At 36.6% G+C, this 19151-nt stretch overlaps 1 protein-coding gene and 1 long non-coding RNA gene across 7 annotated transcripts; both read left to right on the top strand.

Annotated features, from left to right (window-relative positions):
- The first annotated feature begins 13413 nt into the window (after positions 1-13413).
- Positions 13414-15799, top strand: LOC17875318 (putative MOB kinase activator-like 2B). 5 transcript variants are annotated; one of them, XM_023787798.1, is made up of 8 exons: positions 13414-13514; positions 14349-14417; positions 14539-14583; positions 14664-14763; positions 14863-14953; positions 15046-15179; positions 15273-15436; positions 15548-15799. In XM_023787798.1, the coding sequence occupies exons 3-8, from the start codon at positions 14560-14562 to the stop codon at positions 15620-15622; spliced, it is 588 nt and encodes a 195-aa protein (XP_023643566.1). In that variant the 5' UTR covers positions 13414-13514; positions 14349-14417; positions 14539-14559; the 3' UTR covers positions 15623-15799. The 5 variants fall into 5 exon arrangements, with proteins under 5 accessions (XP_023643566.1, XP_006281956.2, XP_023643557.1 ...); XM_006281894.2 differs by having other exon boundaries at positions 14509-14583; XM_023787789.1 differs by having other exon boundaries at positions 14504-14583.
- A 1664-nt stretch (positions 15800-17463) lies between these two features.
- On the top strand, positions 17464-18657 carry LOC17875168. Of its 2 annotated transcripts, XR_002835522.1 has the most exons (4): positions 17464-17584; positions 17665-17714; positions 17877-18284; positions 18428-18657. It is a non-coding gene; the product is annotated as an uncharacterized LOC17875168 (long non-coding RNA). The 2 variants fall into 2 exon arrangements; XR_002835521.1 differs by having other exon boundaries at positions 17665-18284.
- The last annotated feature ends 494 nt before the right edge of the window (positions 18658-19151 follow it).

Genomic DNA, 19151 nt, shown 5'->3' with positions numbered 1-19151 from the left:
ATTCTAAAATTTGAGATTACCATCTGCAAAAGTAAATTATATAAAATCTTATAAATATATATAATAATAGATTTTATTTTTATTTAAGGAAAAAAAAAGATTTTATTTTATCTTATTATATATAATAATAAAATATCATCTTGTATCTTATTGTTTTTATATAATATAATGTACTTTTAAACAAAAAATACATAATATGATGTTTTTATAATAAATGTTTAATTTAAATAAAAGTAATTATTTTATTAAAATTTTATAAAAGTTAAAGTAAATGGGTTAATTTGCAACTTTTATAAATAGATGGTGTTAATATTAAAATTTAAAAAGAATCTTTTTGGAATATTCTATTATAGAGGAAAAAATAGAGGAAACCATTGGAGCAAAAGTCATCTATATTATAGAGTTCCTCTATTACAGAGGTAAAAATAGCAAAAACCATTGTAGATGGTCTAACGTACCACGATAATACCAGCCAACGATAGCGTTAGTACCGTCGATCGTCAACATCCGCACATGGCAGTAACTCACTTTTTAGAATACTCTCTCAGCTATCTCAACTTTCCACCGATCATAACGGTTTCCATTACCGACCATACTTGTCCAAATTTCAATCCGAGATGCTAGATATTCATCTAATCAAATCTCGTCGATTACTTCCGAAGAATGGAACTGCCTCCAACTTTACCGCACCATGATCGACCTTCACAACAGATTTGATTTACTTCCCACATTCCATAGCCGTCATTAATTCACCACAGACTTTCCATTTTAGCACTTAGAAACTTCGCTCCAACTTGGCAGCTCTTGCACATACTCTTACCGGATGCACTAGACTCCCATCTAGCCACTTCTTGATGCATAAACACTTCTCGGCTATCCAATCTTTACTGAACATTACTGAAACCTCCAATAGCAACAGCTCGGTCCCGGGAAATACAAGTTCTCACTTATTTCTCGGGATCCAATTTCCTGAGCTTCCTCTTTGTATATCACAGACATTGATATCCCCTTACCAATGCGTGAACTTCACAGGAACATATTCGTTTCTTCCGGCTACCTTCAACCTATTTGCTTCTCCTCAGAACCTTTGATCAAAACTTCACTTAGCTCCAATAACTTACCATCGATCTTCTTTACCGACCCTTACTAGAATGTTAGATCAAAATCTAAACATTCATAGCCGATTACTTCACCTTCGCTAATCCCTTACCAAACAAACCTTTAGTATCAACAACTCTCGGCCATACCTCGACCGACTTACTCTTTATTTGGAAGCCACTCACTTCTTCCGCTTAGCTTTTCTTACCATCTTAATCAGTTCATTTGAGAAACCCTTAGTCTTCCATAACCGACAATGATCCCTTTTCTTTCCACCTTAGCCATTACAATGACGTCGATCAGTCATTCCCAATGACTTGACCGATTCAGTACACCGTCTTAGTGACTCTCGATCCATCCATCACTTCACCAATATCTGAAACATGCTACTGGCCGTATACACTTCATTCTTGAAATCCCGCATCCGATTCTTACTTGATCACCTCTGGACCGAATACAAACATCGACCCGTTAATGCCTTTCCATAGCACTTTCAACTTTTTCATCGCTTTTCCATAACATTCCCGCACTAATCGAACTAGACTTATCTCTTTCCATTAGAGAACTGTCCCAGAAGCGACCGCGCTCTGATACCAACTTGAAAGACCCTAACCCGAAAACTAAAAATCTACCGGAGAAAACATTCTGGCGAGACTTCCGACGAGAAATCAACTTAACAAAAATATACTTTAAAACATGCTTAAACCATTTTAAACACATTTAACGAACATAACTCCATACAATCAATGACATGAACACATTTCCCTCCATGTGTACCTTATAGATTCGGAGTCTCTGAATCGAACATCATCCATATGTATCACTTGCTAACGATCCAGCCTTCAGGACTCCATTCTCTCACTACCGAACAGGTCTCCTTATTTCATTGATGACCATCCCTTATTGTTTCTTAGTCACACAACCAACCATCCCCATGTGATAGAGTAAACAATAAAAGAAGGGCTGGATGCTTGATCCGTCCAGCCGCGGACATTCTCTCTGCCACTTGCTACGTTTGACACTTGGTAACACCGAGTGCTCGCCAATCACCTTCGATCCGTCGAACAGATCCATCCATCGACAACCACTATCGATTCTCGACCATTAACACATAATAACTCGATAACCATCAATCTCCCTCGAGATCTCTCGGTAATCGTACCCATGAACACTTCCATCTATCCTTCTTTAGCATATAACCGACCGATCATCACTTCTCTCGATGCGATCACTCGCGAATCCTCGATACAATTGATCATCCACTCGATCTTGCCCGAACTTACTCGCCCTTTGTCGATGCTTCCCGACACATACTCGAACATCGACCATTACTTCTCATTAACCCGATCAATTTGTCAACCTAAACGATTGCATACGTTCCACCGGATTCGTCATCCGCCATAATCGTTGATCTCGATCTATGAATACAAGATCTCGATCATCATAACAATACTCTCAATAACTTTCACTCTTTTTCTCTTCTTTCTCGATCACTACCTTGACAGCGCTCATAATGCAAGATAATGCATGAAAAACCCTAGCTCTCTCGATCATTCTTTTATACTTTCGAGTAAACAGTCGATCCTCCGATATTCTCTCGAGAATATTTGCATATTCCAACACTTTGTCGAATAATATCCTTTTCTATCGATCTTCCGAAACACCACTCGCGGCCTGACGAGTTTGGGCCGATTGAAAGCCCACGGACTAACATTCCATCGATAGAGTCTCGACCAAAACTGTCCGAACCAAACAAATGTCCGATAAATCCGCATAATAGATAATCTTCCAACAAAACATGTCCGAAAGACCCATCTTGTCCGAACCAACCGAACAATACTTCATTCCTCACCGACCATTCGGATTCCCAACTGTCCATACCGATCTTCTCGATAACCTTCGAGTACATCAACATTTTCCCGACCATAGACAAATCCTTCGATAAACTTACACATATACTCGACAATAGGCTACCTTATACCATCCAAGAAAAGCCGGAGACGGGCGTTACAGCTCTCCCCCACCTCTAAATAAATTCGTCCTCGAATTTCTCTATTGTCGAATTCCATTCCAATACTCGAGCTTTCCAATAACTTAATCAATAACTTGTGCCATCATTCCTTCATCAATGCCGTAATGCAAATTTTGTTTTTTTGCATCCGATATACCTTTCTTTATGCTCACTTCCTTAACTTACTCGATTCCCGAAACTTTTTCTCGGCCAGAACCACTCCACGGCTTGATCTTTGCCTTGAACCTTAGTCCTTCTCGAACTTTCTCCACAAATTCCTTGACTTCGCAAAGATTTGAGCTGAACATTCGCACAAGTCCTCGCCAGACAAGGTCTTACTTTTCTTACACTTACCAACCAAACATGACTATTCGGAGACACTTTCAATCCAGCAATCTGCTTGCCAACATACTCGCAAAGTAATATGCACTCCTTTTTGACCTTCTCTCGGTCGATAGACCTTCACTATGTATAACATTTCTGACCCGTCATGGGAGAATTTAAACTTCTCTGCATACTTAACCATCCTATTAAACATTTCCAAATGCTCAACACTTTAACCATCATGCATCCTTCCCGAATACATCATGTTTAACCTACCTTTGTCGGACTTTACCACGCTCGACACTTCATGAGCCAAAACAACCAACCTTCGATCAATCCCACTCTTGATCTCCGAACAACATTTTGCTTCATAAATACGCCTTAGAAACTTTTCGAGCTCCCATGGCAACATTTACCTTAACACCAAATATTTAATCGGACCAACACTTACGACCCGATACTTCCACCATGACTCTAGTACTTACTGATTTCTTCAAAGCCATAACCATCTGCACTTAACCTTAAACCTTTCAAGAATTTTCCGGAACTTCCCAATACTTCTAGAACTTACTACTTGTCTTGCTTTCCATGCACAATCCCGGATACCCCACGATCCTTACACCTTTCCGGACTTTTGCTCCTAATGAACCCTTGCATGATCTTGATGCCAATATTCATTTCTTCCGATCTCTTCATGAGCTTAACCAACATTTACGGATCAACCAATTCTTATCTACCTTTCAATCACTTATGATTTGCATAACATTCGGCATTACATCCAAACCTTGGCCAAAGCTTCCGGTCCTTACCGATTACTTGTTAACACGCCTCAGAGAACTGCCCAAATTCCCGTAAGCGATCCAACATTCAAACCTTGGTGAATTTTTTCGATTCACAAACCATGATAATATTACATGTAATGGAAAACTCCACTTATTTCCACCACGTGATTCGTCAAGAATGATTATCTAAAGCCTTCCGAGCAGTCTTTCCTTAAACTATCGGATCGACTAGATCAACAATCTAGACCTTCAACCTACTTATACCTCGCTCATCTCTTAGCTCTCAAAGCCGCTTACGTTTCAATACTTGGTAATCAAACTTGATCAACCATAACACTCTCAACATTCTCTCAGAACTTTCACGTATTGTGGCTACTACCTTGGCAAGTACTAATGGCCCAACAATCTCATCAAGGAAACTCGTAAGTCCCCGTGACTACCATAACATTGTGCATCGGCAGACTCGCAAGTCCCCAAGTACACTTACATAAATGTTCCTTAGCACACGCATGTACACAAAGAACACATCAACTTATGAAACCACGTACCTTCAAAGCTCACCAACAAAACACTTAAGCTTTCACACTTAACTAATTTCCTATTTCAACAAATTCTTCTTGACATTTTCCCTATTGTAATCTAACAATTGATCTAACTAATCAAGGATGCTTGCCATTTTATAACATAACAAATCGTCAAGATGAATATCGGAACCACCATCGAGTATCCACCGGAACATTATCGCAATAAACATAAACCATAGCTAGCAAGCAACATCACTAAGTCTAAGTAATGAGAATGATTCTAGAGGCCACGGTCATGAAGTCACTAGGCTCAATCTAGAAATCCAAACATACTATCGATCTCATGAGTCAATCATGCAAGTCAAAACATACCATCAAGATAATTATCGGAACCACCATCGATAAATTATCAAGACATTACCGCGATAGCACTTAACCTATGAAAAGTTCTCAAGACCAATCAAATCTATGGAAAGAAAACAACTCCGACTACAATAGCTCACCTCCGGTCACCTCCGGTGAAGCTAGTCATTCTTCATTTCCGGCTTGTCCTTAGCCTACACATGCTCCACTTCCAACTTCATCACGTAAACTTAACTTCCGGTTTTCCTTTTCCAAAAGAATCCTTGCACTTTCTTTAGACCACCACAATCATTTCTGACTTTTCCGAGGATGTAAGATAACCATCTAAACATCTCGGACACCTTGAGTGAAGTCTCCTTTACCCCACATTCCCGGCAACCCATTGCCTTAGATAATCATTTACGGATTTCCATTTCCTCTTGTGAAATCTTGGACTTGTTACTTGAAATAACTTCTTGGGTCAGACTTGATCCCAATCCGATTCTTGGAACCAAGCAACACGCTCTACCAGTCACCGACTGCCGATAGTCATCATACCATCCAACGGACCGACAACTATTCGCCGGAGTACTCACCATCGCATTGCTAAGAGCTTCTCCAACGCACCTCTATTTTTGTCTCTAAACTCTATTTTATAGCAATTTTTTGCTCCAACCCACCTCTATATCCACCTTTATTATAGAGATTGCTATTTTTATCTCTATATATAGAGGAACTCTATTTTTCCTCTATAAATAGACGTGAACTATTTTATTGCAAAGTAGTCCTTTTAATCTTAAACTTATTTTTATTTATGAACAAATAAATAAAATAAATAAATTTAATAACTAATAATATAAAATATTTTAGAGGTTATAATATAAATATATATTCTAAAATTTGAGATTACCATCTGCAAAAGTAAATTATATAAAATCTTATAAATATATATAATAATAGATTTTATTTTTATTTAAGGAAAAAAAAAGATTTTATTTTATCTTATTATATATAATAATAAAATATCATCTTGTATCTTATTGTTTTTATATAATATAATGTACTTTTAAACAAAAAATACATAATATGATGTTTTTATAATAAATTTTTAATTTAAATAAAAGTAACTATTTTATTAAAATTTTATAGAAGTTAAAGTAAATGGGTCAATTTGCAATTTTAATAAATAGATGGTGTTAATATTAAAATTTAAAAAGAATCTTTTTGGAATATTCTATTATAGAGGAAAAAATAGAGGAAACCATTGGAGCAAAAGTCATCTATATTATAGAGTTCCTCTATTACAGAGGTAAAAATAGCAAAAACCATTGTAGATGGTCTAACGTACCACGATAATACCAGCCAACGATAGCGTTAGTACCGTCGATCGTCAACATCCGCACATGGCAGTAACTCACTTTTTAGAATACTCTCTCAGCTATCTCAACTTTCCACCGATCATAACGGTTTCCATTACCGACCATACTTGTCCAAATTTCAATCCGAGATGCTAGATATTCATCTAATCAAATCTCGTCGATTACTTCCGAAGAATGGAACTGCCTCCAACTTTACCGCACCATGATCGACCTTCACAACAGATTTGATTTACTTCCCACATTCCATAGCCGTCATTAATTCACCACAGACTTTCCATTTTAGCACTTAGAAACTTCGCTCCAACTTGGCAGCTCTTGCACATACTCTTACCGGATGCACTAGACTCCCATCTAGCCACTTCTTGATGCATAAACACTTCTCGGCTATCCAATCTTTACTGAACATTACTGAAACCTCCAATAGCAACAGCTCGGTCCCCGGAAATACAAGTTCTCACTTATTTCTCGGGATCCAATTTCCTGAGCTTCCTCTTTGTATATCACAGACAATGATATCCCCTTACCATCGCGTGAACTTCACAGGAACATATTCATTTCTTCCGGCTACCTTCAACCTATTTGATTCCCCTCAGAACCTTTGATCCAAAATTCACTTAGCTCCAATAACTTACCATAGATCTTCTTTATCGACCCTTACTAGAATGTTAGATCAATATCTAAACATTCACAGCAAATTACTTCACCTTCGCTAATCCCTTACCAAACAAACCTTTAATATCAACAACTCTCGGCCATACCTCGACCGAGTTACTCTTTATTTTGAAGCCACTCGCTTCTTCCACTTAGCTTTTCTTACCATCTTAATTAGTTCATTTGAGAAACCCTTAGTCTTCCATAACCGACAATGATCCCTTTTCTTTCCTCCTAAGCCATTACAATGACGTCGATCATTCATTCCCAATGACTTGACCGATTCAGTACACCGTCTTAGTGACTCTCGATCACTTCACCAATATCTGAAACATGCTACTGGCCGTATACACTTCATTCTCGAAATCCCTCATCCGATTCTTACTTGATCACCTCTGGACCGAATACAAACATCGACCCGTTAATGCCTTTCCATAGCACTTTCAACTTTTTCCATCGCTTTTCCATAACATTCCCGCACTAATCGAACTAGACTTATCTCTTTCCATTAGAGAACTTTCCTAGAAGCGACCGCGCTCTGATACCAACTTGAAAGACCCTAACCCGAAAACTAAAAATCTACCGGAGAAAACATTCTGGCGAGACTTCCGACGAGAAATCAACTTAACAAAAATATACTTAAAAACATGCATAAACCATTTTAAACACATTTGTAACGAACATAACTCCATACAATCAATAACATGAACACATTTTACCTCCATGTGTAACTTATAGATTCGGAGTCTCTGAATCGAACACCATCCATCTGTATCACTTGCTAACGATCCAGCTTTCAGGACTCCATTCTCGCACTACCGAACACGTCTCCTTATTTCACTGATGACCATCCCTTATTGTTTCTTAGTCACACAACCAACCATCCCCAAGTGACAGAGTAAACAATAAGAGATGGGCTGGATGCTTGATCCGTCCAGCCGCGGATATTCTTCTCCGCCACTTGCTACGTTCGACACTCGGTAACACCGAGTGCTCGCCAATCACCCTCGATCCGTCAAACAGATCCATCCATCGACAACCGCTATCGATTCTCGACCCCTAACACATAATAACTCGATAACCATCAGTCTCCCTCGAAATCTCTCGGTAATCGTACCCATGAACACTTCGATCGATCCTTCGTTAGCATATAACCGACCGATCGTCACTTCTCTCGATGCGATCACTCGCGAATCCTCGATACAATCGATCATCAACTCGTTCTTGCCCGAACTTACTCGCCCTTTGTCGATACTTCTAGACACATACTCGAAAATGGACCATTAATTCTCATTAACCCGATCATTTTGTCAACCTAATCGATTGCATACGTTCCACCGGATTCGTCATCTGCCATAATCGTTGATCTCGATCCATGAATACAAGATCTCGATCATCATAACAATACTCTCAATAACTCTCACTCTTTTTCTCTTCTTTCTCGATCACTGCCTTGACGGCGCTCATAATGCAAGATAATGCATGAAAAACCCTAGCTCTCTCGATCATTCTTTTATACTATCGAGTAAACAGTCGATCCTCCGATATTTCTCTTGAGAATATTTGCATATTCCAACACTTTGTCGAATAATATCATTTTCTATCGATCTTCCGAAACACCACTCGCGGCCTGACGAGTTTGGGCCGATAGAAAGCCCACGGACTAACATTCCATCGATAGAGTCTCAACCAAAACTGTCTGAACCAGACAAATGTCCGATAAATCCGCATAATAGATAATCTTCCGACAAAACCTGTCCGAAAGACCCATCTTGTCCGAACCAACCGAACAATACTTCATTCCTCACCGAACATTCGGATTCCCAACTGTCCATTCCAATCTTCTTAATAACCTTCGATTACATCAACATTTTCTCGACCATAGACAAATCCTTCGATAAACTTACACATATACCATCCAAGAACAACCGGAGACGGGCGTTACAATTTGCCTCACTAAACATTTTTTGTAATACTTATTTTTGGGGCCAAAACCCCCTCCTTATTTGGGTATGAGCTTTACCTTGAAGGACCATTATTAGAAGAACATGAAGCGTACTCCACGAGATGAAAAGAAATCAGCGAGATCGATTGATCAACCGAGAAGGAGAATAACATGATGAAAGAAAGAAGTATTAGCCAGCACGGAGAAAAGTACATAATCTTGGAACGAGAATTAAAAAAGACATTTAAAGAGGAATAATTTGAATTAAAGGAAACCATTACGTAATTAATGTAGAATCAAAATAAATTCATTAACTAGAGTTTAATTGTATTTGTTTTGTATTAAACACCATTATGAGTATAAATATAGGTTAATATATTTTTTAAAATACAGATTTCCTTTAGCAATTTCTTTGTCTTTCTCATAAGGTTTCCCGTGTTAAATTCTTTGTATTTTGTTTCAGAAATAAATTTAGTCCTTCACCACTCATAGTCAAGGGTGTGGGATTTGAGTCGCACAATTTGATACTGTCTATGGGGACGAAAGTCTAAGAATTACCCCGCGAAAAGTTCTTTGATTTAATTTTCACATCCTCGGTTCAAGCACTCACGGATACAGTAACCAACTTGAGAGGCAATATCATTGCAAATCATGAGGAAATGACTAATCTTCAAGCCACTTCGAGTACCCTCAACGACAATTATTCAACAATTTCCACTAAAATTGACAATTCAGTGGCAGTAAGCAATGCAACAAATGGAACAGAAGCGACCAATCATCCTCCAGTAACAGCTTATAATAGGGAAACCCCTCTTCTAATCAAAGAAGTGTAAGGATGTCGGATCTAATGGATGGTTTGCCAGAGATGACCCAAATTGATGTGTCCATGGAAATCGACAACCCGATGCCACGATCCGTCCGGCCAAGGTCACCGTCCATCCGTCCGCATCCATCAAAGAGCGACTTACCCGGGGTTAACAATTTGACTTCAAGGCATCATTAGACAATCAAGGAACATCAAGAGGAGCAAGGCGAGGTCATCTCATGCACATCTTCACCGATCATCCATCCAACAAGCCAAGCTTCAAACTTTCTCACCGAAGGTCCATGGAGCGCATCACCATCAAAGGACCATCGAATGCAACCAGCTCTGGGAAGCTTGATACGTGTGTCTTCACCACCACGCTCGAGTGAAGACATCCCTAAAAGTCTTTTGGTTCTACACTCGAGCGTGGTGGTGAAGACACACGTATCAAGCTTCCCAAAGCTGGTTGCACTCGATGGTCCTTCGATGGTGATGCGTTCTATGGACCTTCGGTGAGAAAGGTTGAAGTTTTGCTTGTTGGATGGATGATCGGTAACGATGTCCATGAGATGACCTCGCGTTGCTCCTCTTGATGTTCCTTGGTTGTCCAATGATGCCTAGAAGTCGAATTGTTAACCCTTGGTAAGTCGCTCTTTGATTAATGCGGACGGACGGACGGTGACCTCGGCCGGACAGATCGTGGGCTCGGGTTCTCGATATTCGGGACACATAAAAATGGAGCTGATCCAAAGCGTGCATCCGATCTTGATAAGATACATCTCCACCTGAAGGAAATCAAGTCGAAGGTGCACCAGGTGACCAGATGTGCATCCTACATTTATAAAGTAATAGCAGAAACCATGAGGTCTCCTTTCGTACCAAAAATCTCAAATCTTTGGATAAGGGACACTCGCAGGGTGAACATTTCCACTTATGATGGAAAAGTTGATACGAAGAGTCATCTCACAACTGTTTAAAATGTTGCATGACGAACTAATTTGGAGCCCCATGAGGAGGATGTGGGATATTGCAAGATTTTCTCGGAAAACCTATTCAGACTTGCCTTGTTATGGTTCACGTAGTTAGATCTAGAATCAATCAACAACTTTAAGGACATGTCATCCATGTTATTCATGTAGTAATCAATGCTCATTACACAAGGAAGATCCGGTAGTGACCTGGGAACCTAACTTAGTCATAGCAGGAACCTTTCCAGAGTCATATTGGAAAATTTAAGGAACTCTTAGCTACAATTCCATGAATAACGAAGTTGATGCCTTATCCACCTTACAAAAAAAGGATTGTGGCCCGAATCTAGGTTACGAGAGGAACTCATTGTTAATCGACCTGCAACAGAACAAGATGCCTTGTTCATAGCCAACAGTTCGATGTAAGTAGAAGAGGAGTAGCAAGCTTTTGCTAAAAACCAGAAACTCGTCAAGCATCCCTTCGTAACATCTCCAAAGAAATTTCGAGAATTAAAACTCAAAACGGTTATGGGTTAATCCAGCTGCAAACAGTGTGGGCAAGAGGAACGATCGTGTACTGGCTTTGATCAAAATTCATATCAATTGGAAGAAGTATAGTGAAAGGACCTATGACAGGACAGTGTGGCATTTTTTCTCAATTCTTTTCTCTTATCACACTAAAAGGATAAGTCGATTAAGGAATTTTTCTTTCTATGCCTATGCTTAGGGATTCATGAAGACCACCGCTTTGGGTTTGAGTAACATCAAGGTTGGGTGGGGGAAGTTCAGACACTTATTTAAAGCTGTCTCTGGACCCATCATCCACCAATAGAACCTTGCAGCAGGTCATCTCAGGGATAAAGAGAAGAGTTTCTTTTTCTCCTGAAAATTTGTAGAAATCCGCCCTCGAAAGGTCTTTTCCATGACTTTCTTCTTGTGAATTGTAGGGATGGGGACTCAGACCTCTTTTCCTCAGTCCTAAAAATTTCACATGCTTGGTGAATATGATTGATAATAATAGAATTCCAATAATGTTCGATGTCGAACAATCTAGAAAAGAATCTGATAAAGTCATCAGCAAGAATAGAGCGGCTAGGTCGTTCTAAAGAACCGGAATAAATAAAAATTATACGATAAAGCAAATTAATAAATAAGCGAGATAAAGATTGAAAGATCAAACATGTGCTCAATCTCCACTCCAGAGGAAGCAAGGAAGCCAGTCCATTGAGCGAAGTGGGAGAGAACTTTATCAGGAACCAATAGCAGTGCCAGTTATCATCGCGAGTTGGCAACCCCGACACGACTATTCAATCAACATTAGGGTAAGAGGATAAAATTTTGGAACTATGACATGTGGCCTTAATATAAAAAAGTTCAAAGATTTTGGTCGTATAGAGAGCGTGTAACCCACTTCAGCTTCGATGGTAGGCAAAGTCTATATTTCTCAGAGAAAATTTGGGGTAACTGAGAAAGTGCAATCTTGTGAAGATGCAAAAACGAAATAGAACTTCGGGAAGAGGAAAATATAATTCACCCCCCCCCCCTGAAAATAAACTTTGTAGACGCAGAAATAATCAACTATGTGGTGTTCAATAGATTCAATCGGGGATGGAAGAGCTATTTAAACATCCATAGGTATCAAGCATAGTTCACGCATCTTCTCTGTCATCTAGATGCTTGAAAGAGATTGGAAATTGGGATCAGCGACAGCAGATGGTTAGGTGCATGCATGGGTACACGAAGAGATAAAGGCTTCCTATGAACGAGTACTGGGACAAATAAAGTTCATTTGAGTAAAGATATGAAGAACAAAAGAGGGTGTGTTTCTTATAACAATGGTGGAAGAACGTCTCGGTAGAGGTGAGAACTGAGAAGCGGAAAGAGTCTCCACTTAGTGGCCGAACACGTGTTAAAAGGAGTGTAAATCCCAAAAAGATGCGTCAATACATGAAAAAACAATGAAAGATTCGCGTCCGCATTTACGAGAATTTTTCTCCCATAATTATTTAAAATATGTTAAGTAATAGATATATTACGTAACAATTATATATATCTAAAAATTTGGGAACAAAGTTAGTGACTGTTGTTGGAATAAAACCAGATTGTGCAGTGAAATGGAGGTAAGAAATATGTAGAAACTAAAAGGTCAGAGATATCAATACCATACACACTGTTTATGTTATAATCTTGACCACTATAGAGATGTTAATTTTACATTATATATCGCATAAAGACTTGCATAAAAAAAAATTTATATAAAAAATATATAAATAAAGGAGAGTGAATGAATGTGCGAGAGAAAGAAAGTGAAAAAGGAAAAGTAGTGAGTCCATATATTGGACTATCAAACGATCGAACAAGGGGCATGGGTTTTATATAGTGGGTAATCTCGTAAATTTGTGTATTTGCAAATTTTTGACAATTGGACGGCTGTGATTTGTTGTACTTTTATCTCATATATAGGATAGATTTTCACACACGAGAAAAGTCAAGCCAGAAAAAGTTGGTGGGGTCCTTGGTGAAATATATGGTGGTAACTCTTTGACAGCTCAATGTTCTAGATAAAGATAGGGTAACTAGACCTGCAAGGCTACAATATAAATATAACTTGACAGCAGAGGTAGTAATCTAGAGTAAAAGTTTGCGTAAGTCTAAGGAGGAAAGGGTTCTCATTCGCGAGTCGAGGTACTACAATCATCTTATTTACATTACAGACAGTGTTTTTGTTACGAATCAGATTTATTTGATCTTATTTTGTAAGTCATGATAGATCTAAAAGTTAGAGAAAAAATATCACAGAATCGAACATATCTGAAATCAGACGTATCTTCCAATTTCGGATTTACTTTGTATTATTTGTATAGCTGTCGTTTCTTTGTTTTCTAATTTTTTCGATGTTTCAAATGCTTTAATGGTGTTATATACACTTTTATGTAATAAATCAAATCTGGTATCTCTAATATTGTGAACAATGGTAGATCTAAAAGTTACATTAAGAAATTGGAAAATAGAGTGTATCATCTTTATATCATCGTAATCTCCGTCATTTCTCTGTTGATTCATCTTTGTTTATCTTTTTCTATTTCAATCACTTAGGTAATACATCTTTTTCTATTTCAATCACCTTAGTGGTAGATCTTCTCTCACACTTAGATCTGCCATTGAATGTGAACTTAAATCATTTCACACTCAAATAATTCATCGCTTCAGTCAAAAAAAATTGTGGAATTGACTTGAGATTTGATGGATGAATACTCTTCCATATGGTACTTTTACTAATCCATTAACCCTTGAAATCTAAGAATAATAAAAGTTTGCCTTGAAAACTAAATACCTATACTAACATATTTTTATATGTAAAATTTCGAATCTGAATTTTGAAGTAATGAATAGAGTAGCAAAAGAAAATCCTCTTAATTTGTTAGTTAATTAGACTCCGTTTGAATTCAAGTCCTTATATTGTAAGATAAACATTTTACGTTATACTAGTATGATTTTGATAGTTTCTTTGATTTTCAGGTTGAGCAAGCTTCAGATTTAATCGTTTGATCCATTTGCAGACATGAATCTATTGGTTTTGAAAAGCAGGTATCTTGCAAAGATTCAATACCTTTCTTTATCATCCTCTATGTTCTTTGTATGAGTAATAACTTTGTATATGTTTGGTTCTTAAGTTTAGAGTTATTTGTCTTACATGAACAATGTTCAGAGGACAATTCCACCAAAGAAGATGGAGCATCTATCCCAAAGCAAGGTCAATAGGGATTACATTACTGCTCTGTAATGACATTGTAAAAGTTTTAAAGTTGTAATAAAAGTTAAGATGTTTTTCAGATGCGTGAGCTCCTAACAGTGACTATTGAGGGTAGCAATCTCAGAGAAGCCGTGAAACTACCTCCTGGTGAAGACATTAACGAGTGGTTGGCCTTGAACAGTTAAGAAAAAAATCATTATCCATAACTATTCTTATCCAAACTTGATTATTTATTTCTTCTTAATTTGATTTTTTTTTTTTTTGTGAATTTTCTTTTAGCTATGGATTTCTACAAACAAGTAAGACTTTTGTGTGCTACTTTTGAAAATTTATGCACACCCACCACTTGCCCAATAATGAAGGCTGGAAGGTAAATATCTTTCTCATTCTTGATATTTTTGAGTACATGATGAATTGATAGTATAGTATAGTTATGGTCTTTATCGGTCTTATACTTTGCAGATATGAGTGTCAATGGGTAGATGTAAATACTGGACAAAGACATAAAATGGGTTCAGCCACTGAGTATATTGGGTCTGTCATGAACTGGATTGGAACTCATATCGATAACGATACTATCTTTCCAAAGAAATCAGGTACTTATTTTGCAAAGTTAATTCATAGTTTAAATTGACATCATATGTTGTTTTTAAGTTTGTAACATGCTTGTTTCTGTCTTTTCTATTCAGGAGAACCGTTTCCTCCAAACTTTAAGGATATCGTGAAGCGCATTTCGAGGAAGTTGTTTAATGTGTATGCACACATCTATCGTACTCACTTTCTTTCAATTGTGGATGTCAAGGAAGAAGCTCATCTCAACACTTGCTTCCAGCATTTTATTCTCTTCATGTCTGTAAGTTGTGATGACTTTTCTCTGGATTCTATTGATTTCTTAGGAATGTACTTAAGTAGTTGATGGCAAAATTTTGTATAATGACTATGCACACTTTTTCACAACATGCAGGAGTACCAATTGATGGTTGATGAGCATTGTATGGCTCCTCTTAAGAAACTCGTGGAAATTATTTTGGAACCATAGAAAACTCTTCATGTTTTCAGGGCCTAGGGAAAAGAGATTTTCATATGTTCACCAATAACATCGTTAAGAAGTTTATTATGATCTTTGGCTTTTAAAAAATATGTTCATCTAATGCAATTATGCAAACAGTATATGATCTTGTGAGGTTTCAATTAATAAAAGATCATTTTGTCTATATTGATGCAAACCGGCTAATGTGTTGGACCAGAGCTGTTTTTTAAACTTTGTAGTGAGAATAAAAAAAAAATGGTATAGTATAGATGAGAATAGACTCACACCATTCATATCCAAAGCTCTATGTGCCACTCATTTAGTAATCTATATATATAAAATTAACTTTTTCTCTCTTCTCCTTAAGCCACATCATCATCCACCTCATTTTATTATTTAATTTTTAAAATTAATTATACCATTTTATCATTTAATTTTAATATTTAAACCTATGTAAATAAGTTTTTCCAAAATGAATATGAAAGGTCTTTTTATATTATACATTATAAAAGTAAAAAAGATAATTGATTAAGAGTTAAAAAAAACTTACTAATTATCGATTATACTAACAAATATATAAATAATAGATTATAGTTTTTAGTGAATGTTTAATATATATATATATATATATGATTATATTTACACAATGTAAACATAAATATACTAGGATTTAACGGGAATAAAACAAAAAGTAAGAAATTTTGAGAATATAAATCTATCTAATTTATGTCTCAAAAAGTTTCTAACATAAGTGAGATAGGTCGGACCGAAACATGAATTCTTATTTTTTATAAACATATAAAAAGGGAAAAATAAAAATAATATTTCTTTAAAAGTTTCCAATATGAATTTAACTATTTGTTTCCAATACAACACATATGTTAAACTAATAAACAAAATTAAAAATTGACTATATTTCATAAAATTGAAAATTAAAATAAAACATTATTAAATGAAATAAACTAAATATAAAGTAAATTATACTAATATGTTAAATTTAAAAATTGTTCCATATGAAAAACAAAAAATATATAAAACATAAAATCAGAAAAATATATAATAGTATATAAATGATCATTACGAGATATAAAGTACGACAAATCCAAAAAAAAAACGTAAAACAAAAAATAATAAATTATGACAATATATAAAGAGATAATGTAAACAATTAAAAATACAACAATCCGCCCGAAACCCACAAATCATGTTCAAATTTCATGCCAACATATAAAATGGCCCAAAATATTAACATCTAGATCTATATTTGGTAAAAACCCTATTAGCACACGTTTCTCAATGATTCTCAACCGCACTTCCATTTACGCCCACACTTCGACTTATACTATACACACTTAATTTCTCAACGACTAATGAAGCTAAAACTCAATAGTTTTTCTATTTTTTTTTTTGTCATCACTCAATAGTTTTTCTATACAAACACAATTTAAGTTTTAAAAAAGTAAAGTATGGTATAGTGAAAAAAATAAGTAGGAAATAAAATACGAACCAATTACTCATAAACAACATAATAAACTCCCGCGCGTAGCGCGGGCAACCGACTAGTAATTCATAAGTTCCAAGATACAATAGTCATGAACTGAAGCAAATAAATGTAATGTAAGGAAGACACAATTTAAATAGATTGAACCTAGTTTGTTCATATTTTTCACCTAAGAATTCTGTATATTTCAAATATAATTAACCAAACAAATTTACAATTGGGCTAATTTAGGCTTTTATAAAAACAAATTCAGCCCATTTATTCTCCCCTACCAAAGCGTGTCTGAAAATATTTCTCTGATCAATTCTCCCCTACACTTCAATCCAAATATGGACGGGATGAAGCTTTTGTTCCCACCAGAAAGTCCACCACTTTCAGTAATCATTGCTCTCTGTCTCTCAGCCTCTCCGGTAACTATTGATTCCTCAGTCGCCCGCAGCCACCGTCGCTTCTTACGTCTTCTTCGACGGGTACTTTTGTTTTTCTCTTTCTCAATACTTCTTCTTCTTTCTCTGAAAGTTTATTCCTTTTCTTCAAATTCTTGATTTAGGCGGAAATTGAGTGGAACCACTGTTCTTCTCTGATATGTTAGTCGATAAGGTAACAAACATATGTATTAAAAGAGTACAATGAGCTGCTTAACAAGGTTTTAGCAACATATGCAAAGAAGGGCTCGAGGAAGCATGTGGCTGCCCCTATGTCTAAAGACAGCCAACAGTTATGATATGTAATAACAATTATGTTGAAATTTTACTTGTCCAGGGGGCTATATAAATTTGATGGAATGGGAAAAACTTTGGTATATTAGTAAAAGAACAATTGATCCTGCCCTAGAACACGGCTGTGACTGCAGAGCACCGTGTACTATTTACCTAAACTGGTGGTCTTGATGAGCTATTTGTTCGCTTAATACAAAAGCACAAGAAATTTGAAGGTGCTGGAGAAAAGGCAAGCACTTTCAGCAAGAGAATTTGGATGGAGGAAGCTGATCCGAGTGTAATATCTATTGTTGAGCAAGTAACTTTGATGGATTGGGGAAACACCATAGTAAAGGAAATCACAAAGAACTTGAAGGGTCATGTCACTACGTTATCTGGTGTTCTGAATCACCAAGGATCTATAAAGACTACAAAGCTGAAGCTCACATGGCTTCCTGACACCAATGAATTGGTGAATCTCACATTAACAGAGTTTGATTATCTTATCACCAAGAAGAGTTAAGCTCTTGGTGAATACATCTTTACATTATTGTTATATCTCTCTCAAGATCACTGATCTCTTTTGTTTTTTTTTTTTTTGGTTTGCTCAACCAGCTGGAAGATGATGATGAAGTTGCTGATTTTGTGAATCCTAACACGAAGAAGGAAACATGCCACTTGGTGATTCGAATATGAGGAATCTGAGAGCAAAGTTTATTTCAGATGTGATGTGCCTTTTTGTCAAATCTTCTAATCCCATTGTCCTATTCTCTATTCCTAATGGTAGAGCAACTAAGTGATGAATGAACTTGCCACATAAGAAGTAAAAAAAACCCTATTTTTTATTTTCCCATCTTATGAACATTATGTTGAGAAATTTGGTTTAAGACAAGAAACATCTTTTTAAAAACAGTCTTTCTTAACTGCTTTTCTCTGCTATGTCTCCTTCTCTTTTTCTTCTTCTTCCTTATTACAAGCTGAACACAAAGATCGATTCTTTCAGTAACACACTACGAGTTTCTACATTTGTTTTATATCCTGGTTTTTTAAGTCTTTCTACTTTTAACCATTCTTTCTTCGTTCTCAGCTCTAAGAAAGAGTTAAGACCAACGAGGAAGCTTTTCTTGTTAGGGTTTATAGTTGTAGGAATGGTTCTTGGGAATGAGGCAAATGAAATTTTGAGTTCAATGTCACTGCTTTAGACCGCATTGAGGAATTAGAGTTTGATTTCTCCAAATTTAGTGCCAAATTCAATCCATTAATAGCTGGTCTGACACTTATCAGATGAGCTGGTTCCAACGGAGCTAGTACTGTCTCTCTCTGATTTTAACTAGTTTTG

Source organism: Capsella rubella, unplaced genomic scaffold (assembly GCF_000375325.1).
Source record: "Capsella rubella cultivar Monte Gargano unplaced genomic scaffold, Caprub1_0 scaffold_8, whole genome shotgun sequence".
Classification (NCBI taxonomy): domain Eukaryota; kingdom Viridiplantae; phylum Streptophyta; class Magnoliopsida; order Brassicales; family Brassicaceae; genus Capsella; species Capsella rubella.
Note: the sequence above shows the minus strand (reverse complement) of the source record. Positions and strands in the feature narration are given on the sequence as shown.